Here is a 25,192-nt window from a genome sequence, read left to right on the forward strand (position 1 = left end):
CGCTCGCTGCCATCTCCCTGGTGGGAACTGGGAGCAGTGCTCTGTGTTGGAAAGGGCTTAGAGAGGGTGGAAGGGGCCGTAGAAGATTTTAAATATTAAAGCAGTGAAGCGCAACTGGAAGTCTGCGTCTGCTCTGGAAGAGGGGAGGGAGCAGGGTGGGAGGAAATGTGCATTAATATGTCTCCAAATCTAGTCTCTGCTTGAATGATTAATCAGCTGTGCAGCAGAAAGGCTTGTCATGTGAAAGCTCGGTCCGTACCATTAAATTCCAGTGTCTGGATGGTATTATACTGCTGAAGAAACAGAGGGGGCATAGGGAACTGTTAGGGTTGGATCCAGTCGATCCTTCGGCACAGGCAGGTTTTCTGCCACCATGTGCAGTTCTGCCTGTCTGATCTCACTTGGGCCCTTCGCTGGAGAAGCTGCTCTTTTCACCTCGTGTCTGCTTCCCTGTGCTGAACACGGGCTGTTTCCCTCCTTCACAGGGCTGTGGTGTAACCTGGTGTTTCTAAAGTGCTTTGAGATCTTATGCAAAAACCTGTTACTGCAGGAACTGCAGGTGCTGCTTACGGGTTTCCTGCTTTCAGCCCTGGAAGTCTTGCGGGCATCGCTGGGGGCTGGGGAAGGGCTTTACCCTGGAAGGACGGGGCTTGTGTGTGCCCCAGGAATGTCTCCAGCCAAAGGAAGAGGCCGAACCCTCTTCCTCCACACCATTCTGCCCAGATTTTTACCTTGAGCACTCCTGCTTCATGCAACCTATTTTTAAAAAAATAAGTAATTATTTTGCATTAATACTGGGGGGATGTGCTGAGCAGTCAAAGGGACCATGGTTAAGCCAGCCTGGCCAGCACCTGCCTTCCCCGTCTGTGTGTCTCCTTTTGAGGGCTGCAAGGATCCCTCACCGCTCTTCGAGCAGTCGATGGTCAAACTGTATCTCCACCGCATGACAGACGCTGTGATTGATGAGCTGCGGCTCGCAGAGCCGACTCCCTTCGCAAGCTGGAGGTGGCAGGAGGCACAGGGTGAAGTTTGGAATCAGCCAGTCCCAGAGCAGCTGGGAGCAAGGCCAGCCCTCGCCGGTGAGCGGCTGGGTTGGCCGATGCCGTCACATCACTGCTCCTCCAGCCACGAACCACTGCCAGGTGGTGTTAGAAGGCAAGTTTTGCTAAGACAGGCTGTGATCAAGAGGTGGTTTCAGGTTTAAAGCTGTACAAGTAAGCCTGAGCGACAAATGTGGGTATGAAATGGGTGGGTGGGTATGAAATTCCAGGACATGCAGGGCGGAGATCTTCATTTTAGCAAGGGTTTTCTTTGCGGTCGTCCTGAGTGTTACTCACTCGTCAGCTCTCCTGCATGAGTCAGCTCAAAGAGCTGCCATCATGAGACTGAACTGGAAACTGGTATTTCAGCACGCTCCTTGCTCAAGGGCCGGCACAGTGCCGCTGAGAGAGGCCACAACGGGATGTGAAGAGACCCACGTAACGGCAAGCAGGAGCGGGGACCTGTACCTGGATTTTGGCCTCAGGGTGCAAACGGACCGGGATTCGTCTCTGCTGCACCCTCCCAGCTGCCCACCTGCCCTTTCCTACGTGTTTCCTACGATCGCTGGGTACTGGAGCAGAAGGTACTGGCTTGGCCTCCATTTGCAAGCTCAGTTCAGCAAATCCCATCTTTCTGAACCTTTCCTTTCCATTGCTCCACTCCAGCCTCTCCTGCTCCGTGTGCTTTGCTCCGTAAGGGCTGGGCTCTGGCTGGGAGGTAGTCGCTCTCCCTGTGGCACGGACTGGCTGCAATCACGTTCCGTGTTCTGGCGCGTCTGTCTGGGATCTGGGGGAGTTCAGCCCTGCACCTCCTGCCGCCATCCAAGTGTGCGGCTCCACGGGGCTTTGGCACGCGTGTGGGTAGAGGTGGTGGTGGAAAAGCTGAGGAGGGACGGTTGTGGTGCCGAAGCTGGTCAGTAATTCGGTGTGTGCACCCCGGGACAGGTACGAAGGTGCTTCACGCACGCCATGGGGCGTGGTACCCACATGTCGGCCCCAAGTTCTTCCACCTTCGCAAGCATCTACCCTGGTCCCTCCTCAGCTCACGCATGCACCGTAGGTCCTGCTGCTCTGAACGCGGTGCCCCAAGCCGGCGGACGGAATGCCCTTGACATTTGTGTCTCCCCTGCAGTGAGAGCAGCCACTGCCCGGCCCCGCAGTGAGGGGATGATAAATCCAGTGGCTGACAGCGAATTCGTCTCTCCAGGAGAGGGAGGTGGATGAAATATTTGCCACATACACACAGCACATGGCAGTGATGGAGAAAATGTTTTAAAGCTGTCACGGGGCGCCCCAAGCCAAATGAATGGCACCCAGGTCGATACAGGACAGTGGTGGCCTCCTGAAGGACAAGGCAGGCTGCTGCCCGGGGACACTGTGCTCTGCTGCCGCGCAGGGAGCCAGACCCAGTGGCTGAGCCGGGATGGTGACCGGCATGGCCAGCCCTGCGACAGGGAGCTCCGAGCAGAGGGTGGCGTGGCAGCAGTGGTTCCTCCGGAGGGGCTGTAGCTGGTGGTGAAGCCCCCTGAGGCGACTGGGGGGGTGCTGGCTGCCTCGTGGGCAGCGTGGCTGGAGTCATCCTCGCACGCCCTCGCTGAGGAGCTGGCAGGTCTCGGCCAAACCCAGGGCTCCCGGAGGAAATGCAGCTTTGCCCACCACCCTGCCCTGCGTGGGCAGCTGGAAATCCCCTTTGCTCTTCCTGGAAGGACGAGGTTTGCCTTGATGTCCTCCCAAGACATCCCAAACGCGGTCCTGTGTGCCCCCCTCCCAGGGACCACTGCTTTTTGCTAGGCGCACTCAAAGCGCTCTGGAGAGCCAGTGGCGGGTGAGATGTGGGGTTAGGGCAGAAATAACTAAAATGACCCCTGGTAGACAAGGAAGGGAACTGATGAAGCCCTCCTGGGTCTGAAACTGCTGGGCCCAGAGCACACAGCACCGGAGGTCCTGGGGGGTCCCCAGGCCGGGCAGCCCAGAGGAGAAGCAGGAGCATCACTGATCTCATTTTGAAACCCACCTTTCCGCCTTGTGCTTTTACTGCATGCCTTGCCAAACTCCGACAGGCACAGCCCGGTTTGCAGAGTCATTGGACCCCGTGTTTAAAAGGAGAAGTGAGGGAGGGACATGTTGAAATCAATTTTTTGACTCTCTGCCCACTTCCAGCTGAGAGTTTGAGATAAGGGCGAAGGCAGGCTGCAGCTCCGGGATCATCAAGCCAAGAGGTAGGGAGATAAACTGCTGTTGATGCTCGCGGAGGGTCCTTTCGTACCAGATTTTCCTTTGAAGGAAGATACTCTTTATAGAGGACAATAACGCTGGTTCTTTGGAGATCTCTTCTCTCAGCAGCACCTACAACCCCGTGCGCAAGTTAGCTGTGGACTTTATTTACAGCGGGGGCAGCCTGTGACCCCGCAGGAGTACGGCCCCGTAGCCGGGAAGGAAAAGGGTTTTTCTTTTGGGTGAGTTGTTCTTAAGAGGAATGGAAGGGTTGTGTTGTGTTCACTCAGGTATTTTGTGGGGCAGACTGATGTGGGGAGCGAGGCCTGTTCTAGGGAATGCTGACCCTCTCCCTTTGCAGCTCCTGACCGGGGGCGTCTGGGACGTTTCCAGCGTCCTGGCTAGTTGTCCTGCAGGCCTGGGGCATGGCTTCCGTTGGGATCATCTCTGCTAACCAGGAATCTGTGCTAAGTCTGGAGCTGCTTCTATAGGGCTTGCCGTGTTGTTTCTGGACGATGAGTAATTTGAGGCGTAAATACGATGAGATATGTGAACTCAGTGATTTTTGTCTCCAGTGTTTTGTGAAGCAGGTGGCTGCTGGTAAATCCCAGGGGGATAAAAAGGCTATTTGCTGCTCCTGAAACACGGTCACCAAAGAACGCTCCCTTTGCACGCGCAGAGGCTCAAAACCCTGCAAGTCCTGTGCAGAGACCTCCCGTAAGGACCGCGCTGGCCTCTGACAGGGGACGCGTGCTGCCTGCCCTGCCCGGCTGTGCCTGCGTGTTTCCAGCCGGCGCTGCAGACCAGCCTCGAGCAGCACAGCGACCAGCTGGGGAAAGTGCTTTTTAACAGAGGCTCCACACTGAAGCTGAACTTTTCCTCTCTAAAAAGTGCAAACCCCAGCATGGCCACTGGCTCCTGGCTGGAGAATGATTGCCTGATGCTTAGCAATATTTATGGCTGCAGTGGATTTTATTTCTCCAGCCTTACAAGGAGAAGGGGGGTGGATTTGAGGTTTAACTAAATTCTCACTGGTTGTTCTCTCTGTGCATGTTGAGGTAGGAGACATTTATTTGAGCCCTGTTATTTTTTGTTGGCAAGAAGCAGCAAAAGCTGTGAGCAGCTCGGGGATGCTGTGTCCACGTCCTGCCTTTATCTCTGTGATTGCTCCTTGCTGCATCAGATTTTGCTTTTGCAATCAAAGCTAAAAGCAAAGATGACAGCAATAACTTTCCAATGCCATCGCGCACTTTACAGCCTTACGCCACTGACAACGTTTTGCGGTGGAGCCCCGCGGTAATGGCCCAGATCAATAAGCAGCATTGTGTGTGTCAGGGAAGAGGGATGCAGAACAAAAATCACCCCTTCCACCGTGTCCCCCTTCATCTGTGAGGAAGGAGATGCCTTTAACCTGTTTGCCCAAGGAGAAGCAAATGCCAGGGTCGGCAAAGGCAGGGCTGGGGCTGGGCGAGCGGCTCCAAGCATCTCTGCCAGCAAAGGGGCCGGGCATCCTTGCTGCGTGTTGGGTGAGGGACTGGGGGGGCACAGAGGAAGCGATGCCGAAGCCCAGGTCCTGGGGGCTGCTGCATCGGCGCCCGGGGACAGTTACAAAAGACCCCTTCTGACATGGGGGAGAGTAGATGTGAAATGAACGGCGGCTTTCAAACCTCAGGGGATAAGGCTGAACGATCGCTATGAGAGAAGGGATGGATTTTGGCTTTTTGGTGTCTCGCTGCGTCTCTGGGTTTTTATTCCGTAGATTAGCTCAGCATCACCCTGCCTCTGGCAGCCTGTGTGCTGTGCACCCTCACAGCCCGGGCCTGTGCTGGCTGAGCTGGATAAAGGACACCAGACCCCCGCATCGACCCGCTGCCGACACAGACAGCCCTTTTCCTGTCTCCTGGTCCCCTGGCTTCAGGGATCCCTGAAGGGATATAACCTGCTCTTACAGGGTTTCAGGGCAAAGGGAAGTTGTGTATCTCCTAAAACAATGCAACCTGCCTTAATTAAAGCACTAGATGATTGCAAGGGTGAAAGGGACTGGCTGCCTGCCTCCCTCCTGCCCTCTTGCAGGGATGCTGCTGCCAGCATCCTCTTGCAGCCCTCGTCTGACTCAGCGTGCGCCGTGCAGGTACCTCTGCACTACTGGAGCCATCTCTTTGCAACGCCTCCTCTGATACTTAACAGGATAAACTTCCCAGTGTGGATTCCACAGTCGCGGTTTCCTGTTTGGATTAAGCAGAAATCCCTGACAAGCTACACAGCACCACTAAACCCAATGTGGAGCCTCTGCCCCCCGCCTTGCGCCTGAAGCGTCTTGTTTCCGGCTCCCGGGAACGTCTGGGGCCAGGAATAGAAAGGCTGGAGAAGAAAAAACTCCCCTTGATGGAGAGCGCAGTGTCAGCCGCGGTTGCAGCCCGGCTTCGCAGGGCCCATGAGTGCTCGGCAGCTGCAGCAGTGATAGCAAATGTCGGGCATGGGCTGCCGTCCTTCCCCGCTGAGCAGCAAATGTCGCACAGCTCAACAGCCGCTGTGAGCCGGGCGCAAGGCTGCCCTTAGTGTGTGTGAGAGCACATGAAATGCTCAAGAGCAAACCAGCTCTTCCCTTGGCCACCAACCGGCCTGCGGCTCCCCCCGCTCGCAAGCAGCGCAGGCTTTTCGATAGGGATCTTCGCGGGGCGGCGCTGCTGCTGCTCTGTGATAGGGAGCTGCCTCGGGAGTTGCAATCAGATAAAGTGTTTGCAAGAATGAAAGCTGACAGTGACGCGCAAGTTTTTAACTCCATTTCCTGCTGCTTTTTTCTCCCAGTAACCAGCTCTACCTGGACAGCTCGTTCAGGAAAAAGGCCACGCATCCTTTCCTGGTGCCATCTGCGGCACATGCACTGAGTGCATCAGTTCTCAGCCCAACCTTGTTCAACGTGCCCAGGTGCCTCAGGGATTTCCCACCCTGCAGCTTTTGCACCAGGTTTCAAATCCCCTCTGTCCCCTGAGGCTGAAGATGCCTCCTGCCTTCTGCAGGGTCCCTGTCTGTGCTCACAGGGCATGATGGGTCCCAAATGCACGCTGGAGCCCAGATCCTCCATGTTGCCCCTACTCGTCCTCCCCACTGCCCCCTTTCGCTGCTGGGCTTTGGCTTCTCGGGACTATTTCTGTCCACTTATTCCCAATTCCTTGCTCAAAAATAACAGCAGGGCCTGGAGGAGACACTCTTGCTCCCATCCCATCTGTGCCGTGAGGTCCCCCTTGCAGGACAGGGCGGTGGGAAGCGGGGCCAGGGCGCCTGCGTCCCCGCGCTGCTCTCAAAGGAGGCCTGTGCACATTTCCGCTCGTTGAAATGGCCGTGGCGAGATAAGGTCTGTGGTTTCCTCCGAGCGTGTGAGCGAGGGGTAGAGGCAGTGGCAGCAGCGGGCAGAGCAGCAGCTGCTCCCCTGCCCCACACTGACCCTCTCCCCAAGATGGATCCTGCCGGCGGGACCCCCGAGGGGACCGTCCCGGGCGGAGAGAGCCCCGAGGTAGGTGGCCTTGACCCTGCAGGCTGGGAAGCGTGTTTGGGGCTGGGGAGTGTTTGGGGCTGGGGAGCATTTGGCATGCAATGGCTTTCAGGGAGGGCAGTGGGGTGGCCCAGCGGAGCCCGGGGTGCAGAGGTGGGTGCCAAGGTTGTAAAAGCGAAACAAGAGAAAAGAGGCCGAGTCCACGTCCCAGCCGGGCTGCTTTGCAAGGGCGAGCAGGGAGAGGGGTGGGGATATGGGGGTTCCACACCCCAGGGCTGTGTGTGGGGTCAGCTGCAGATCTGTGGCAGCCCTGAGGGTCCCTGCTTCACTGGGCCACAGCTTCCCAGTGCCTCCCAGCGCTCTCGGGCTCCTCGCTGCCAGCAGAGCCCCCAAAGCCCAGCTCTTGGCCAGCCCAACCCAACCCAAGAGACTTCCTCTGCAGTGGCCGCACAGACAGCGTTCCTGCAGCCACTTCCGAGGGGATGGGCCCTGCAGCTCCGCACGCCTCAGCCCATTGCTGCTGGCATGGGCACGATCCCACAGTGCTGGACAGCCCGGGATGGTCTGTGCTGGTGGGGTCCGGCCCCGGGGACGGGCCCTTTCTCCGAAGTGTTGCCGTCTCTGCTGCCAAGCTGGGCTCCCGCTACTGTGGCGAGTGGGCTGGGGGATGCCGGCAGCGGTACCCGGACCTGGATTTGAGCTGGGCTCTCGGCCTGGGGATTAGCAGCGGTAAACACATCCTGGAGGCTCAGCTCAGCTTTGGCTTAACCAGCCCTGTGTGCATACGGGAAAGCGCAAAGCAGAGCCTGCAGCAGCCGTCCCCCATGGCAGCAGGGAGCAGCCCCCCCAAAACAACTGCGATTCCTCCCCCCACTGTCCCGTGCGGCCCCACTGCGGGGCAGGGGGCTGATGCTTGTGCTTTGCTGATAACTAACAGCAGCAGGGAAACAAAGTCCTTTATTTCCTCTCCCCTCCGCACTTGCAGCCCTGCTACGGGGCTGCGGCAGCTGGGTTTGGGACAGGGCTGTGCAGGCCGTGCCCTGGGGCAGGGGAAGGTGGAGGGTCCCCAGTGCAGGGGCCCTCCCGGGCGCAGTGGGACCCCCTTTCACAGGGGCAGCTGAGCCGCCGTGGCCCCAGCACCAAGCAGCGGTGAGAAGGGACATGGCAGGAGGTGGGGGAGAAGCAGCTGGAGGGTTAAACTCGCTGGGGGTGGAAGAGCTGAATTTAGTCCAGATGGCCAGGGGATTATGTCAGCCCTAGATTTGCTATAAGCAAATGTTAATGTTCCAGCTCGGAGGTTTTGTTTTGTTTTGGTTTGGTTTTTTGGGTTGTTTTTTGGTTTTTGTTTGTTTGTTTTTTTTTTTCTACTAGGAGGATGCTAAGGTCATTTCAGGGCCTGGGCTGACCCCCAGGTAGGGCTGGTCCGTCCATCCCCGTCAGCCCCAGCTGAGCGAGGCGATGGGGCTGTGTCCAGCGCAGGCCCCTCAGCACAGGAAGGGCCCAGCTGATTTCAAAAATTGCTGTTAGCCTTTCGGCATTGCCCTGCCACGCTCCCAAGAGGCTGCAGCACTGGGAGCCATGACGGGGGCACGGGGGCACCCATCCCCTCCCTCTGGCTGTGCCACTCGGCCGGTGGCTGTGGCAAAGTCACCGTGGTGGCTGGACTCTGCAGCTGGAACAAGCTGCTCGGCCTTGATGGTGGCCGGATCCAGGCCACGGCCATGGGAGCAGATGCAGGATGGGCTCAGCCTCTGTGGTGAGGAGGGAGTGGGGGTGAGGATGGGCTGGGAGCTGGGGTTTGCCAGGGAAAAGGGTGTTTTTGGCCAAGGTGGTTTGATTTTCCAACTGGAGCCATGCAGAGCCGGGATGAGCAGGAGGTGACATTCAAGGCAGGGGACAACAGGGCTGCATGGGCAACAGGACCCCCCCAACCTGCCCTGGGGCTGAGCGTGCTGGAGCTGGGCTGTGCCTTGTCGCGCGGCGCTGATTTAGTGGAATGGCCTTTCAGGAAGCAGCGGTTACTGCAAGTCATCCCTCAAGTGGGGAACGGCCCTGCAGCCCAGCACTGAGCAACGCCCCGTTTTGATTTCTGGCAGGGGGGCTCAGGTCACAAATCCCCACGGCTTTAACATCTCCTTGGCCCGTAGCTGCTTTGCCCAGCCTGCGGCTCCTCGCCGCGATCTGGCCACTTGCCCACTCCCTTGGTTGGTTTGCTCTCCAGCCGGGCCTGGCAGGGGCAGCCAGCAGTCGGGCGAGAGATGGGGTACTGGCTTTTAGAGCCTCCCACAGGTCACTCCAATTTGCTATTGCCACCCCCTCATCAATGAATGGGGTTCAGCAATGAAGCCCCCATGCCCCCTCGCTGGTGGATGATGGAGGACGTGGTCCCTCGGCCGTGGGGCATCTGCAGGGTGTCACAGCATCCCACCCTGAGGGGCTGCAGGTGATGCCACCTCTGCCCAGTCCTTCCTGGCTGCAGGTTCCTTCTAAAATCACCCTCTACCATGAGATCTGATGGGAAACCTCTCTGCTTCTCTTTCTCTAGATGGATCTCTCCCACCGATTCTCCAAGCGAGAGGTACGAGCGTGGCCCTGCCATGGTCTTCCTTGGGGGTGGCAGCGCTGCTGGGGCTTGGGGACGTGGCTCAGCTCCCAGAGATGCTCCCCAGGGCCGGCCGGCGGTGGCCGGGCAGGGCTGGGTGACGGGGGGCAGGTGGCAGGGACGGGCGGGGAGGGACACCCCGCTAATCCTGGGGGATGCCCGGCCCCACGCGAGGTGCTGGCCGTACCCCGCAGCTGGCCCAGCTCTACGAGGAGGTTCTCTACACCATCCGACATCGTCTGGGCAAGCCCGAGCACCACCATGTCGCGGACTCCCAGGAGCTCTATGCCTACGTGCAGAAGGTGGGTCCCCACCTCCCCAAAACTGTCCCCTGACGTGTCCACCCTCTCGGCCAAGGGATGTGGAGAGCACTCACAGGGAGGTTTTTAGCAAGAGCCTTAAAAGACAGAGCAGCAGCATCCAGCTGGAGGGCTGGACAGCTTGCAGCTGGGAAATATCAGCCTTGGGAAGAAATGTTTATCTTAGGCTCAGGAGGGTGGGAAGGCAGTTCTCCCTCGAGAGCTTTCAGCTGCTTCCTAGCCCTTCTGCTGGGCCCTGTGCTCCTCTCCTCTCCCCTCGAGCTGCAGCAGGCTCACGGGGAGCGGAGGGAAGCCCCTGGCCGCTCTCCAGCCTCCGTTAGCAGAGCAGCCGTTACGGCCCTGGTTTCTACACAGGCTTTTGGCATGGATGCAGAGGAGCACAGCATCATCATGCAGAGGGTCAAGGAACTGGAGGTATGCGGCAAGACAGCATCTCCCCAGCACGTGACAGTCAGGGGCGTCTCCATGTTGGGGCAGTGCTGGGGGGCTGCAGTGACTCCAAGCCCCCAAGTTTGGGCTTTGGGGTATGGGGTGGCCTGGACTCTGCTGGGCAAGTTGCTCAGGAGCTGTTTGCTGGCATGAGCAGCAGCTGACAATGCAATACTTCTCAAGCTCCATCCTTTCTCATGGGGTTGGTGACCCCACATTAAGTATTATTTTTTTCTCTCTTCCAGAGTCCAATTTTTTGCCTGAAAGCAACCGTGAAGGAAGCCAAGGGGATTTTGGGGAAAGACGTCAGTGGTAAGTGGAGATGGAGGAGGGTGTCCCATCAGAAAAGGGACAGCTGCTGTGCCTGACGGGGACTTGCATGCCTCCGCTCTCGCAGGGTTCAGTGACCCGTACTGCCTGCTGGGCATCGAGGCCAAGAGCCAGGAACCGGCCCACCCCGACCACAAGAAGCGGATGAAAGCTGTGGTCAAAGACCTCATTCCTGAAGACCAAATCCATCGCACACAAGTCATAAGCCAGACCCTCAGCCCAGTGTGGGACGAGACATTCATCCTGTAATCTGCCACGTGGCTTTGCTCCTTGTGGGGCTGGAGGAGGGGCCAGGGCTCTCGGGGGTGGATGGGGGCTTTCACCACTCTCCCCAACCAGGAGCTGGGGCTCCACTGGGGCGATGCCCACTGGGGCTTTGCCAGGCTTCTGGTTTCACCAAGGCAGCAGGTCCAGGGAGGTGGGGAAAAAAAAAAAAGTGGCAAAAATCCCTTCCTCGGGGCTCTCCTACCACTTTCCCCAGGCTGTGCGGGGTGGGTTGGGGTCTCCCCCAGGGAGGGGCCACCTGCCTGTGAGCCCCAGCTCTCCTGCCTGCGTGCTGCCAGTCCCCTGGACGCTGCTCCAGTAACGGCATCCTGCCGGTGCCTTGCAGGGAGTTTGAAGACACGGAGACGGCCAGCTTCCACCTGGACATGTGGTGAGCGGCAGCACCCCTAGGCAGCGACCCTGGGCCCGGCCCCCTGCCTCCTGGGAGGGTCGCTGGGACGGTCCCTCAACCTGCACCCTTTAAAAAGCCCCAGAAACCAGTCGGAGACCCCTTTCCCCATCACTACCTGCTGCTAGCAGTCACTGGGAGCAGTGCAGATTTTGGCTGGACAGCTGGTTTTGGGGGTGGCCTCAGTCCCAACACATTCCCCCCAGCACCTTCCCTTCTCCATCACCTCTGTGGCTCCCTGACCTGTTTTACACTCACCTGACTGTCCTCCTTTCCCCCACGGTGGGCTTCGCTGCCCACCCTCCCAGGGACTCGGACGTGGTGGAGTCGGTGCGGCACAAGCTGGGGGAGCTGACAGACCTCCACGGCCTCAAACGGTTGGTGTTTGCGTGGCCCCAATGGCTACTGAGGAAAGGTTTAGAAAATGCTTATTTGCCTCCTGGATTTTAAAAATTACCTTGGGAGGGAAGGTGGCAGGTCTGCATCAGCCTGCTTTGCCCTGGCCACGGCTGGGTCATGGCTGCAGGAACCCTTTTCAGTCCCTCCTTCGTTCCTGCCTTTCAGAATCTTTAAAGACGCTCGCAAAGACAAAGGGCAGGATGATTTCCTGGGGAACGTGGTCCTTCGCCTGAAGGTGAGCGCCACAGCACATCCTCTCCTCCCAGTGACTTGCCGGGTGCTGGTTAAACCCCATGGGATCTAGACAGGATCCAGCCCTGGCAGCACCGAGCTCATCCGGGATCCCGGCTCAGAGCCTCGAATCGGTGCCAGGTCCCCCAGCTCGGTGGCAGGCGCCCCTGCCAGTCCCACACGCTCGCTCTGTGGTTATACATCTCTTTTCTTTCAATCAAATGCTGCAGTCATCCAACACAGCATCATCCCACCCTGTTAGCGCAGCAGGACCTGGGTGGGCCCCTTCGCCCTGGGAGGCTGCCCTGGGCTTCACCCCTGTCTCCGTGCGTGCAGGACCTGCACTGCTGGAACGACCAGTGGTACCAGCTGGAGCCGCGGACCGAGACCTACCCCAACCGTGGACAGTGTCACCTGCAGTTCCTGCTGACACACAAGAAGGTAGGATGGGATGGGGACAGGAGTCCCTTTCCATTTCCTTGGCAGGACAGGGCAGCTGCCTGTCCCCCACAGGCCGTCTCAGGGTCGCAGATCCCTGCCCCAGGACCGGAGGTGCCAGCACCAGGGTTTGCACATGCTGGAAACCTGCTTGCCCCTCCCCTGAGCTTGGTGCCAGCATGGGTTCCTCACTGCTGGTGCACCTGCACCCCTTGGCTCAGTTCTAAACAGGGCTCTCCGGCCCCATGCTTTTTGGGCGCCCCAGCTCTGTGTGTTCAGGCAAGTTATGGTGACTGCTCCCACGCCTGGTCTCTTTCAGAGGGCCACCACAAGCAGCCGGACACAGCCGAGCTACACCGTCCACCGCCACCTCCTGCAGCAGCTGGTGTCCTACGAGATCCTCCAGCACCAGGTACCCAGGGGAGAGGCAGCTCCCAGCAGCTGAGCGGGGATGAAGCCTTCCTTCAGAGCCCACGGTCTGGGCAAGGAGATGGGGAAGAGGGTCCTAGTGGGGCCTGGCACCTGTACCTCCCCTGGTCCCGCAAACACCCCCGGCTCTGCAACTCGCTCAGCCTAGCTGGCTCCAGGACACAGCCCCCTCCCTTTGCTCCTCGCAGGCCGGCAGCGTCGCCTGGGACGGGGAGCTGAGCAGGCACGCCAGCACCGTGCTGTACCTGCACGCCACGCAGAAGGACCTCTCCGACTTCCACCAGGTCATGGCGTGAGTACCCCGTGCCCGGGAGCCACCACGCAGCGTCCGCGGGGTCGAGGGCCCCAGTGCCTTCCCTGGGGCTGTCTGACCTTGGCTCCCACAACCTCAGCGTGGCTGGCACTGCCCCCCTGCCCCACGCAGCACCAAGAGGTCAGGGTCCTGCAATCCCAGCTGCAGCCTCACGCTGGTCCCTGGGTGCCCCCCCCAGCCCCGGGGGGCTCAGCCCAGCCTCTCCCTCCTCCCAGGCAGTGGCTGGCGTACAGCAAGCTCTACCAGAGCCTGGAGTTCAACAGCAGCTGCCTGCTCCACCAGATCACCAGCATCGAGTACCAGTGGGTGCAGGAGCGCCTGCGGCCAGAGCAGGTGAGGAGGCTCCGGCACCACGCAGGGGGCAGAAATTGGGGAAATATGCCCCATGCACCTGACCCCCAGCCTCACCATTCAGGTCCTGGGGCTGTTCTGCTCCCCATGTTCCAGGAAGGGCAGGAGCTTGTGGGGCACAGGGGTGCCAGGGTGGCTGGAGGGCATTTCTGGGGAGTGGCCAGCTACGGGGATCAGGACAAGCCCTCACCCTTTGCACTGACATCCCCCTCCTCCATTGCTGCTATCAAGTCAGTCACAACCCCCTGCAAAACTTAAACCTGACCCAACTCCTGCTTTTGCCTGCCCACTTGCCCAGGGCATACCAGCACCCTGCTGAGACTCTGGATTTTTCACACATAGCGACAAGGTTTAAGCAGAAAGCTCAGTTCAGTCCCTCCAAGGAGAAGTTACCCGAGGCATCAGCAGTTTTCCCATCCGAGGAGCAGGAGCCATGGCGTCCCTCCACCACGGTGCTGTGGTCCTGCCGGCTGCTGCCCAGGACAACAGCGCGCGTTTCCTTCCTTCTCCCCAGAAAGCAGAGCTGGCCGAGTCCTTCCAGTCATTGCTGACTTACGGGGTCTCCCTTATCCGAAGGTACCGCATCATTTTCCCACTCTCCGTCCCAAGGTCCATGGAGAGGCTCCAGTCCCTGCTCCGGTGAGTTGAGCACTGATGCCAGCTGCACGTGGATTTTTATGGCTTGGCCACCGTGGTGGACAGGCCCGTGAGTTTGGGCAAAAACTCAGGTGAGCCCTTTCTGCCCCCTTCTAGGCTGCTGTGATGCTTATCCTGTCCCACCCCTCATCCTGGGCTGCCTGTGGGGGGTGTTGTTGGGAGGGGAAGGTCTGTCTGGGTAGGGTCTCTGAGAGGGAGGCCATTGTTTCTGGCGGGCTGGTGCTGGGTTTCACTCGAGGTTCTCATTTCACAGGGTCCTGGTCCAGATGTGCAAAATGAAAGCTTTCCACGAGCTGTGCACCCCCAGCCCCGACCTCTCCCAGATGGTCCCCATGGCGCTGAAGGTAGTAGGACCAGGGCTCTCATCCCCCCCAGCTCTGGGGCGGTGGGGCCCTGTGGCTCTCCCTTCCCCTCCATCCCCTGCCCAATGCCCACACCTCAGCGAAGACACATGGACCACCACGGCGGGGGAAAATACCCGCCCCTCTGCATCCTGGTGGGCCCAGCCTGTGGTCCCCACTGCATGGAGCTGGGTCCTGACCGCACCCAGGGGAGTGAAGGGCGGGGACAGCACTGGCTTTGCTCCTCCTGCTTCCCCGCCATCACACTGGGACTCCTCTCCTGCAGTCAGGCACGACGGAGTGGTTTCACATGAAGAAGCAGCACCTCAAGCCCATGGTGAAGGTCAGTTCCCATCTCTGACGCTAACGTTGTAAGAAGTAATTTGCTGGGCTTGGGGTGGGAGGTTCGAGGGGATGGGAAGACAAGACTGAGATGGGGCTTCTCCAGTTTTCTGATAAAGTCCAGGCATTTGAGTTTCCTGCTTGAAACACTACGAGCTGTGTTACCAGCAGCTGCTGAGGTGTATTAAAGCTCAAGGCTCGGGGGAACAGAAGGTGGCCCCCAGCCCAGCCACACAAGCACAAGGTGACAGTGGATGTTACTGGCAGCTCCTCAGTGCTCGTAATGTGGATCTAGTGAGAGATCCACAAGAACAAATCACAGAAATAAATCAGATCAGAATCAGAAACCAGGTCATCTCAGAATCACCCAGCATCCAAAACCAGGCTGTTCCTTCCTTTGCAGAGCCTGGAGGAGAATGGTAAAGCCTTGTCCAGACTGCTTGTGGAGGTGATAGAAGATCTCCAGCAGTGCCAGAAAATCTGGAATAAATTCTTCATCAAGTAGGTTTTGGAGCTTGTTCCCTCGTCATCCACCTTCCCTGGGGCCAAGAGCAACAGGACACTTGATGCCTCACTCCTTGGCTCTTGTGCTCCACCATAGCACGTGTGGTCCCATCTCTGCCTCTTGCTGTCCTCACCCTTAGGATGAGGACATGGCCTGGGAGGGTTTGCTGGGCTGGGTTTGCTGGGCTGGGGCTGGAAGGTCCTGAATCCCTGTTTCTCTCTTGCAGCACCTTGAAGTTGAATCTCTTCTCCATTGCCTACCTGGAGCTGGAGAGCCTGGTGAGCAAGCCTGGGTTGCTCTGCACTCATGGGACCAAGGGCTAAGGCCAGGCTGAGACTTCTGGCCACCCATCAAGTGTCAACTGTTTGTTGCAAGCCTGGAAAGGCAGCAAGCCGAGGGAACTCTCTGTCTTTCCCTGCATGCCCATCAAGTGACTATCATCTGTTTATTTGACCCGGTGTTTCTCCTGAAGTGCCACCCAAAAGGAAGAGGAGTCCCCTGAGCTGACCCTCACCCCATGGCTGCAGACCCCACAGCAGACCAAGCCTTCCCGGCCAGACCCTCATTAACAGCTGTCCCCTCTTCCCTTGCTCACCGCCAGGTTGCAGAGCACGTCCAGGAGCAGCTGCGCGAAGTCGACAGCAGCATGTCCAAGCCCACGGCCGAGAGCCTTTTCCAGCTCTACATGAACCTGCAGGAGCTGTATCGGATGAAGGACTTCCTCCCAAAAAGGTATCCAACCTGGAGAGAGGGGAGCAGTTAATTGAGAGGAACTCCAAATCCTTCCCTTTCACCTATGTCACTAATTATGCACAAGGCAGACCAGGCTGTTGGTGTCCGGTGTTGATGTGAGCGTCACCAGAGGGTTTCAGGCTGGTCTCTGAGTGGGGTTGATAGAGACTTGAACTTTCAGACAAGGGGAGGTTTCTCCTTAGCATGTTGCCACCTGCTGCCTCCACCTGCAGGCAGAGTTTCTTGTCTCCAAAAGCAAGGAGGGGTGATGGCCCCATGCCGCTGCGGCGCAGTTGGAGAAGCTGGTACCTTCATCCACAGGGATGGACCTCTGGCTCTGAGCAACTTCCACCAGTGGTTCAAGGAAGCCGTGCCCCAGTGGCTGCAGAAGGCCTACACCATCGCACTGGAGAGGGCACAGAGAGCTGTCCGGATGGACCAGGTAACCCAGGGAGGAGAACGTCTCCCTCTATCCTTTGGGAATGTTCCAGCTCTCTCCACACCTTGCCGCTGTGCCTGGCTCACAGCATTGAAACCACCGCGCAGGTGCCTCTTGCAGCCCAGGAGTGGGCTGATTCCTCTTCCAGTTGCGTAATAAAGGACGTGGTCTCCTGGACCAGTTGTTCCCACCCTGGCCCCACGCTGCATCCCTGTGCTCCTCCCCTCATGGCTCTCTGACAGCCCGAGCGAGCCTATGAGCCGATGTTTGGGCCATGCTGTGAGCATCCCCTTCGCTCCTGACCCTTAGGAAGAGGGGAGGGACAGCAGCCCTGGGGCTGTGGGCTCCTCGCCCTGCCCTTTGGTGTGGTCCAACAGCACCGGACTGGAGTGTGATGGAGGACAGCCCGGTGTGGGGAGCTCCATCCATCCTCGTCTCCTCCACTCTCCAGACCAACTGGGGGATGACACTGGGATCTATGGAGCTGATGATGGGCCAGAGTGCCCCAAAGGGAAGGAGCAGCCCCCCTGGCTGGGACGGCTCCTTTCCGCACAAGGTAAGTCACATTTCTTTCTCTCCTCTCCCAGCTGACGCCCTTCGGGGAGCACAACAAGCACAGCACGTCCACTGTCGACCTGTCCACCTGCTACGCCCAGATCGTGAAGACCTGGCAGCAGCTCAACTGGCCAGACCCTGAGGAAGCCTTTATGATCATGGTGAAGCTCGTGGAGGTTTGTACACGAGGCCCTGCTCTTGGATGCCACGCTCATGGGCATCAGCAACCAGAGTTTCGTCTCCTTGGAGACATGTCTCCATGAACGGGGCCGATGTCCCATGAGGATGTGGTGATCCCCGTGCTGCCCTGCTGAGTCCCATTGGCTTCTCCTCTGTCCTGCAGGACATGTGCAAAATCGCCCTGATGTACTGCCGGCTCGTCAAGGAGAGGGCTGAGGCTCTGTCACTGCAAGAGCAGAATGAGGGAGAAGCAGCCAACAGGGTTGGTGTTGGGGCAGGGTGCACTGGTTGGGGAGAGACTGCTCAGGACTTGGCCACGGTTTGGGGCAGAGAGGGAGATGAGCTGCTGAGCACCCGGCTGACATCCCCAGTCCGGCTTTCATGGGGACCAGTTAAACCCCGATAGCTGGTATCCTGGAAAATCACGAGGGAAATGGTGTAAGCAGGGCCATGGGGACGAGGACGGGGATGGGGACGAGGACGGGGATGGGGATGGGGATGGAAATGGGAATGGGGATGGGGCCGGAGGATCCGGGGGGGCGTGGGACAACCTGAAGCAGACCCACCTCTCCCAGCTCTGCATCGTGGTGAACAACATCAAGCAGCTGCGGCTGCTGATCCTGAAGCTGCCGTCGCAGCTGGACTGGGCCCAGCTGGAGCAGCGCACAGGGGCCGTCATCGACCGGCAGCAGATCCAGCACACGCTGCACAACCAGCTCGACAGCACTGTCTCCTGCCTGGACCACGAGGTCCGGGACGTGGTGCAAGCCCTGGCCACCAAGGTGACCACCTGCCACTCACTCCCCTTGCCCCCTGGCCCAAAGAAAGGAGGTTTAGGAGGTTTCACCCAAGAGGCCCTGGAGCCCACAGTGCTCCTGGGTGGACCTGGGCATGAGGAAACTGGTCCAGAGGGGCAAAGAGCATCTATGCATTTCTCCCTGGCAGCTGGAAAAGGGCATCGCCAGACACATCCAGGAGCTCTCATCTTCCAACAACACGTGGGAGCCTGAGGACGTAAGTACCCAGCCTGGCCCCTCCTGGACCTTCTGTTTTGGGCAGCCATGACTAACCCTTGACAACTTGGTGGAGGCCCCCATCACCCTTCCCCGCCTCTCCCTGCCACACACCTTGGGCACGGGTCACACCAGCGACGGGGCCCAGACCTCCATATGCTTCATTGGCCACCTGTGTGGGCCTCGCTGCAGTCTGCCCCTCTCCCCACTGTGCCCTGCTGGATATGGCCCCCCTCATGCCCTCCCCAACACCCCTCTCCTCTCGCTGCAGTCCATCACCCCGCTCATGAAGTTCCTGGAGTCAGAGCTGCAGTATCTCAACGAGCATCTGGTTCAGGAGAACTTCAAAAGGTGAGCGGGGCCCTGAGGGTGCAGCACGGCAGGGGCCAGCAGCAGCACCATCCCTCGGCAGGAGCGTCCCCTAGTCCCATGGGGCTCAGGGACATCCTGCCTTGGGGGTGGCTGCTCAGCCTGGCGGGATGAGGCGGTTCCTTCTGGGGCTTTGCAAAGCCCCTCAGCTGAGGACCAAACCCCCCGGCCCACCCCACCTCCTTCGAGCCCTGCTCACAGCCTTCCCGCCTCACCCTGCAGCCTCCTCGCTCTCCTCTGGCGTCACACCCTGGACGTGCTGTCGGTGGCTGCGGGGCAGCAGGTCCCCTCGGCCCAGTGCTACAAGAAGCTGCACTGTGCTCTGAAGGTACCGGGGAGGGGACGGGGGTAGGGGGGTCCCAGGCAGGGACGGGTGTTTGGGTGCCAGCTAACAGCTCCTTCTCCCCAGAGCCTGGAGCTGTGCTTCCATGCTGAGGGCTGCGGGCTGCCACTGGAGACCCTGCACACCCCAGCCTTCCTGGTATGGGGCGCTGCGCCCGGGGGTCCCCAGGGTTTCCTCTGGGTGCTGTCCAGGGAGGGCATCATCCCCAGGCTGCAGACCAGTCTCTGTGCTTGGCCGACACCTCTTGTCCTCCCTGCAGTCACTGGAGAACCACCTGGCCCTCTGCTCTGCCACCAGCCGCAAACTCATCCAGAAATACTTCAGCAAGAGGATCCAGCAGCAGGTAGGGGCCAGGACAGTGCCAGCCCCGTCCCGCACCCTGCCCTTGCACACGCGAGGCTGCCCAGCACAGCCCACCACATGGGATTTCCCCACTGCTTTCCCACTCTCTGGGACTGGTTTTGCCCCAGCAGTGGGCAGGAGGGGGTTCAGCTGCATCCCAGAGGGTGCTCACCAACCCTTGGTACCCCAAAATGCCCGGATCCCCGGCGTCCCCGCTGCAAGCGTGCCAAAGGGCAGCACCCTTATGGTTGCACTCCACCCCTCAGCTGGACACCAGCTCGGAGAAGTACGGGGCTGTGACGATCAAAGCACTGTACCGCCCTTCGGAGCAGAAACTCCGTGTGGAAGTGCTCAACGCTGTCAACCTCATCCCGCTGGACTCCAACGGTGGGTGTGGGTGGGCTGGAGAGCTCCACCGCCCTGGGGATCCCCTGTCCTTGCTCCCCGATACACCCCTGGCTAGGAAAGATACAGCCAGCGCTGGGAGCAACGAGACTCTGTCTTGATTTGGTTTTGCATCCAAGGAGGTGGATTTGTGGAAGAAGGGAGTTACAGCACTGGTCTGGTCTGGTCCACGGGGATGCAGCAGGCAGGACCAGGCAGGACACTGCCCACATCCTGCTGCCTTCAATTTGCAGCATAAGCCAGCAGCCAGGGCAGGCGGCTTTTTTCCATCGTTCAAACCAGGCAAAACAAAAAAAAAAAAAAGCCAGGGAAAAAAAGCCAGGGTGACAAGGGACAGTCTCTCGGGTTGGCTGTCACATGCGGAGGTCTCCAGGAGAGGTCACTCCTATTGCAGCCACTCGTGGCTGATCCACATGTGGGCAGGGTTGGGGCTGCTCCCCCACCTTCCCAGGGCCGTGGGCTAAGGGGGTGGCAGTGAGGGTGCCACGGACCCTTCCCCAGCCACCCCAGTGTGTCCAGCCACCCCGTGCTGGGGCAGAGTGGGGCGGCAGGAGGGGGCTGATGTCTGCACCCCACCAGGCTCGAGTGACCCCTTCGTCCAGCTCACCCTGGAACCCCGGCATGAGTTCCCTGAGGTGGTGGCTCGGACCACCCAGTGCAAGAGGAACGAGCTGCATCCCCTCTTTGACGAAGTCTTCGACTTGTACGTAGGGGCTGACACCCACCATGCCCCCCCCCCAATCCCCGCAGCCCCCACACTTCAGCCAAGCCCCTGCTATGGGGCTGCTGCTCCAGGAATCCTGGGATTTTGCCCCCTGCACCCCACCATGGCGTCCTGCAGTGGGAGCTGGGGTAGGGGCACCCCAAACACCTGGGTCCTGCAGACTGGCTTGGGGCCCAGGCTGGGCCCTCTGCTTTGCAGGGGTTGGGGGCAGTGCGGTGGCAGGGGTGGGGGGTTGGCTCCCCGTCACCTTGGGGAAGCCTGCTCAGTCCCTGGAGAGAAGGCTGAGTCTCGGGATGGAGGGGGTGGGATGTGACTGTCCCCCACATTCCGTCCCCCCCCAGCTTGATCCCCCCTGAGAAGTGCCGGCAGGAGGGGGCCTGCCTGCTGCTGACCGTGTTTGACTATGACACGCTGGGCACCAACGACCTGGAGGGCGAAGCCTTCTTCCCGCTCCGTCACCTGCCCGGCCTCGATGCCCACGAGGACCAGGCTGACATGGGGCGCGTGCCCCAGACCCGCCTCCCCCTTACCCACCCCAAACCTACCGGTACGTGGTGCCGCAGCCGGGCTGAACCCTGCCAAGCGTCCCCTGGCCCCGCGGCAGCAGGCGGGGGCCGCAGCGAGCGTGTCCCACCATCCCTCCCCTCCTCTCTGGCAGGAGACGAGATCCTCCGGCTGCTGGAGTCCAGGAAGGGGGACAAAGAGGCCCAGGCCTTTGTTAAGCTCCGCAAGCAACGAGCCAAGCAGTCCAAGGAGACAGAGTGAGGGAGGCAGAGGAAGAGGGTCCTGGAACAAGGGGGTCCGGGCAGTGGGTCCCTGGGAGTTTTGCCAGAGCCGGAGCCATCAGCAGGGGCCAGGGGACAGAGGGGTTCCCTGTGCCCCTCGCCACTGCCCAGTGCCCATCTCATCCCCACCTTTGGGCAGCAACACCCCCATGAGGCTGGGGAGGGTGGGCACATGGGATTTCGGGGGATTCCTTTGCTTCTCTGGCCTAGTGACACTACACGAGGGTGTGAAAGCATGGCTGCCCCTGCCCGTCCCCGTTACTTCGTTGCTGCTGGTGCGGCGTCCTGGCCGTGTCCCAGCCCTCCCATCTGCAGCACCGTGTCGGGGCAAACGCATCCACATTTACTTGGGGTGGGGACAACCTGTGGCCAAATCTGCCTTTTAATTTTTTTCTTTTATTTTCCTGTGGATAAGCCTCTTATTTTAAATTAAAAGCAACAAAGCTGATGCGTGGGCCGACTCTGTGCCGGGGGTGCTTTGGAGCAACGGCCGCGGCTTCGGGCAGGGCTTGGCAGTGCTGAACTGGCCGGGCTGCTTTCTGCTGCAGGGCATCAGGTAGCGTTGTTCTGAGTTCCAGGCCATCGCAAAATATCACCCACACCGCGGTACGAACTGAACAGCCCGGAGAGCTGCTACTGCCCGGCGGCAGTGGGGGCAGGCCAGGCTGAGCCTGCTGTGAGCTGAACGGTAGAGCTGGCGGAGCTGGGTTCTGGCCTGTGGAATCCTGGTGAGCCGCACGTAAAGCCCAGGTCTGACTCAGGCTTTTAGGATGGGCAATGGGGAGAGGGGACGGGAGCAGGAGCCGTGCCAGCCCAGCCTAGCACCGCCAGCTCTGGGCCTGGCACCTCCCTGTGCAGCCAGTGGGTTTTTTTTGGTTGGGTGGTTGTTTTTTTTTTTAATGTGCACAGGTCCTGCGTGTGGTTTTGTATTTTACCACTGATCGTACCAACCCTGGCGTGCCTGCTGGAGCTGAGGAGCCTGGGCAACAATGCAGAGCACTGCAGCCCCGGCAGCCAAACCGCGCAGCGCGTGGGGCTGCCAAGAGCCCAGGCGCAGCGGGCACGTCCCTGGCGCTGCCCCGGCCCCGGGTCTCTCTGGCTGCACGGCGCAGTGGCGGGCAGCTCCGCAGGGAGCGTAGCGTGCGGGCTGGCCCAGGTGCCAGCGAAAACGCCCAGCAGGCCAGGTGGATGCTGACTATCGACCAGGGTGTTTGGTTGGTTTTTTTGGGTGGTTTTTTTTTTGTTGTTTTTGTTTTTGTTGTTTTTTTTTTTTTTGCGCTTGTTTTAGCTGTAACCATTAATAATTATAAACCTGGAGCTCCCTCTGCCCCTACCCTGCAAGGGGAGGCGGCTGCATTTGAGCTGCATGGGAGCCGCCGCACCCCAGGGAATTAAAAGCATCACCCTCCCCTCGGCTGCTTTCTCGGTGGCAGAGGAACGCTGGGTCAGTTCAGGTCAAGCCTCAATGTGGGGGTGGGGGGAAAAAAAAAAAGCAAAAAAAAAAGAAAGCTCCTTCGGTATCTGTGTGACACGGCCAGGCACAACCGAAGCCACAGCAGGAGGGATTAAGGCGCTGCTCGCTCACAAGGAAGCCATCTGCTGGTTTAATTCCGGAGAAAGGTCCCTGCCTGCGGAGCAGATGCTCTCCCAGGGCAGCACTTCAGCCGGGCTGCAGCTGCGCCCAGAGAGGAAACCCCACGCCTGCGCGCCGCAGCTCACTTGGCACCTGCCAGCAACCAGCTCACACTTTATTGCTGGGCTTAGCTGTGCGGGGCTGCAGGTTTGAATGTGGTTTTAGCTCATTTTTAGCCGTACGTTTAAAAATTGTGCTCCATCTTCCTCTGGGCTGACCATCCCCAGACTGTCCTCACTGCGGCACACAGCGTGTCCCGGCGAGCAGGCACGGGCAAACCGCTGCTTCCAGGTTGTTTGCGCTGCACTATCCAAGGTGTTTTAGCTCAGTTTTTGCTCAGCTCTGGGCAGATGTGTGGTTCTTTTCCCACCCCAAAAGAAATCACACCCTTTAGAGAGAGGGACTAATAAACCTTAAAGGATCAGTGTAACTAACCCCATGGATCAGGAGGAGAATGGTCCAAGCATTAAAAAATACGGCTTGAAGCACACAAACCCAGCTCCCAGCAAACGCAACACTGAGGAGGAAGACATCCCCGTCATCGTCGTCCTGGTGAAGAACCCCAGCACAGGCAGATTGCCCCAACACACGAGGGAGCGGGGCAGGCACGTGTGTCTACCGATTTTACTGCTTTACTGATAATCTGCAATACAAATCGTGTGATTTGGATTATTGTTGTGACTGGACAAAGTGGAAGCGGTTGATGCATCCCTGAAGCATTAATTAGACCAAAAATAAACGGTAATTCTTGGATCCGTATGTAAGCCATGTTCCTTTGGGTGCCACGGCCTGAAACGACGCACATAACGATTTAAAAGTGCACGTCCCCCACAGCTGCACATGCACGCAGGTGCAGGCAGAGCCCACCTCCGCCCAGCCCGGCTCTGGCAGGAGACAAATTCTTGCCCAGACCAGGAATCTCGGTGACAAAACCGCTCCTTGCTCTGCGGTTTTGCCATTTCCAAAGACCCAACCTCACCGCACCGACTCTCGCCTCCTCTGCGGCACCTCGATCAAAGGTGAAGGGCAATCCCTCTGAAAAGGGGCTGATCCAGAGGGGAGCTCAGGAGGAAACTGCTGGTCGTGTGAAAGGGAGAAGGCAGAACTGGCCGTGGAGACGTGTTTGACCGTCGTTTCAAGGCTCCACCGCGCAGACTTCTCCGCACCTTCCCAGGGCACGGGGCTGCACATACGCCCCGGGCACGCATGCGCACGCACACACACACAGTGCTTTATTATGTATTTTTTTTCTTAGCAAAAAAATAAAAATTTATTGTCCTCTAAAAAAAAAAAAAATCCATCCTGCCCTTGGAAATTGTGACACAGATTGAGTTCTTTCCAGCCCCACATGCAAATTCACTCTGCCAAGAAAAGAGTCTAAACCAGGTTTCCGACAGCCAAAACACATATTTACAGAGTACGAGAGAACGACAGCTGAAATCACAGTTCTATACATGGAATCAACAACACGTTTTACACACCACCGATCATCATTCTGCCAACTTCTACACGGACGCGGGGCGCTTCCGCCCAGTGCCCTTCCTCCTGGGGAAACAGGGAAGAGACTGGTCAAGAATTGCCACCAGAAATACTGCAGTGTGCATTATTATTATTATTATTATTTTAAACGTATACTGTATTTATTTTGCTTTAACATGGGAAGCTACGGAGTGGGAAAGCCCCTGAAATTGCTCCGATGCAGTCACTAGTTTGCAGAATACTTCACCTTTAAAACATTCGGTTTTACATCAGTAACATCTATGCCGCTGTTGGCCATCACTCCAAGGATTATTACAACTCTGGAGGAAAACACTGGTAATATTCTTCCTTCTCAGACGGGGGAAAAGGAAAAAGAGCGGAGGTTGGGAGGCTGATGGAACAGCAACGAATGACTGAGTCCATTCGGTGTCAGGGGCCTCCTCACGGGGCAAGAGCTTCTCGGCCTTGTCTCGGCTGCACAGGCCTCGCAAGTGGCTCAGCTTCAGCTCCAGAGATGCACAGAAAGCGTAAAACCCTTCAGCAGGGACCAGCTGCAGGGACGCCCCTGCGGGGGGGCTCTGCTTAAAGAAAATGTTGTGCTCCAGCTCTGACCCGTCCCCGCCCCACCTGGCATGCGGCTACGACACCTAAGGCTGGAGATTATCTAACAGTGGTCCTGTTAGCCCAAAGCCATGCCAAAATTCTTCAGCTCCTGGCTCTCATCTACAGCTCTAGCCTTGCTTTTTGATATCTATCTACTCAGGACAGTGTTCTCTTCAGCCATCTGCTTCTATATTGTTTCTCCATAATCACATAAAAGCCGATTGACCTTTAAGAAACTGTGGTTTCACAACACAATTAAGACTCCCTGCCCCCGGCTCTTAGCTCAGAAGTTGTCCAACCTGCAAAATTAGTCACTGAAGTCAACACTTCCGAAGTTCCCAAAAATTTGGGGAGGAAAATGTCATTATCCAATAGGGAGTCTGTGTGAAGAGGCAGGACCCAGGCAGCTGGGCTGCTCGTCAAGAAGCCTTGTAGACTGAAGCATGACTCAGCCAAAAAAGCCCCTTAGCTCTGATGTGTTAC

General features: G+C 58.6%; 1 protein-coding gene across 5 annotated transcripts; it reads left to right on the forward strand.

Moving 5' to 3' along the window:
- The first annotated feature begins 6,617 nt into the window (after positions 1 to 6,617).
- UNC13D (unc-13 homolog D) lies at positions 6,618 to 21,442 on the forward strand. Of its 5 annotated transcripts, XM_086762407.1 has the most exons (33): positions 6,707 to 6,768; positions 8,119 to 8,159; positions 9,293 to 9,325; positions 9,544 to 9,651; positions 10,024 to 10,083; positions 10,344 to 10,410; positions 10,496 to 10,673; positions 11,039 to 11,083; positions 11,410 to 11,478; positions 11,666 to 11,735; positions 12,068 to 12,172; positions 12,489 to 12,581; positions 12,787 to 12,890; positions 13,127 to 13,244; positions 13,777 to 13,901; positions 14,173 to 14,263; positions 14,547 to 14,603; positions 15,006 to 15,103; positions 15,334 to 15,385; positions 15,709 to 15,839; positions 16,161 to 16,281; positions 16,866 to 17,009; positions 17,177 to 17,275; positions 17,589 to 17,795; positions 17,959 to 18,027; positions 18,298 to 18,377; positions 18,618 to 18,723; positions 18,805 to 18,876; positions 18,998 to 19,081; positions 19,347 to 19,467; positions 20,065 to 20,188; positions 20,551 to 20,756; positions 20,868 to 21,442. In XM_086762407.1, the coding sequence occupies exons 3-33, from the start codon at positions 9,293 to 9,295 to the stop codon at positions 20,972 to 20,974; spliced, it is 3,144 nt and encodes a 1,047-aa protein (XP_086618533.1). In that variant the 5' UTR covers positions 6,707 to 6,768; positions 8,119 to 8,159; the 3' UTR covers positions 20,975 to 21,442. The 5 variants fall into 5 exon arrangements, with proteins under 5 accessions (XP_086618530.1, XP_086618534.1, XP_086618532.1 ...); XM_086762404.1 differs by lacking the exon at positions 8,119 to 8,159 and having other exon boundaries at positions 6,618 to 6,768; XM_086762405.1 differs by lacking the exons at positions 6,707 to 6,768; positions 8,119 to 8,159 and adding an exon at positions 8,400 to 8,503.
- Positions 21,443 to 25,192: the final 3,750 nt, after the last annotated feature.

The sequence above is a fragment of the Chlamydotis macqueenii genome, chromosome 18, assembly GCF_036417535.1.
Source record: "Chlamydotis macqueenii isolate bChlMac1 chromosome 18, bChlMac1.mat, whole genome shotgun sequence".
Classification (NCBI taxonomy): Eukaryota; Metazoa; Chordata; class Aves; order Otidiformes; family Otididae; genus Chlamydotis; species Chlamydotis macqueenii.

Bases quoted from the DNA above. Each gene is read 5' to 3' on its own strand.
- UNC13D (XM_086762404.1), top strand. From the start codon at position 6,712: ATGGATCCTGCCGGCGGGACCCCCGAGGGGACCGTCCCGGGCGGAGAG. The intron at 12,891-13,126 runs GTGAGTACCCCG...CCCTCCTCCCAG, and splicing joins GACTTCCACCAGGTCATGGC to GCAGTGGCTGGCGTACAGCA. The intron at 19,082-19,346 runs GTAGGGGCCAGG...TCCACCCCTCAG, and splicing joins GCAAGAGGATCCAGCAGCAG to CTGGACACCAGCTCGGAGAA.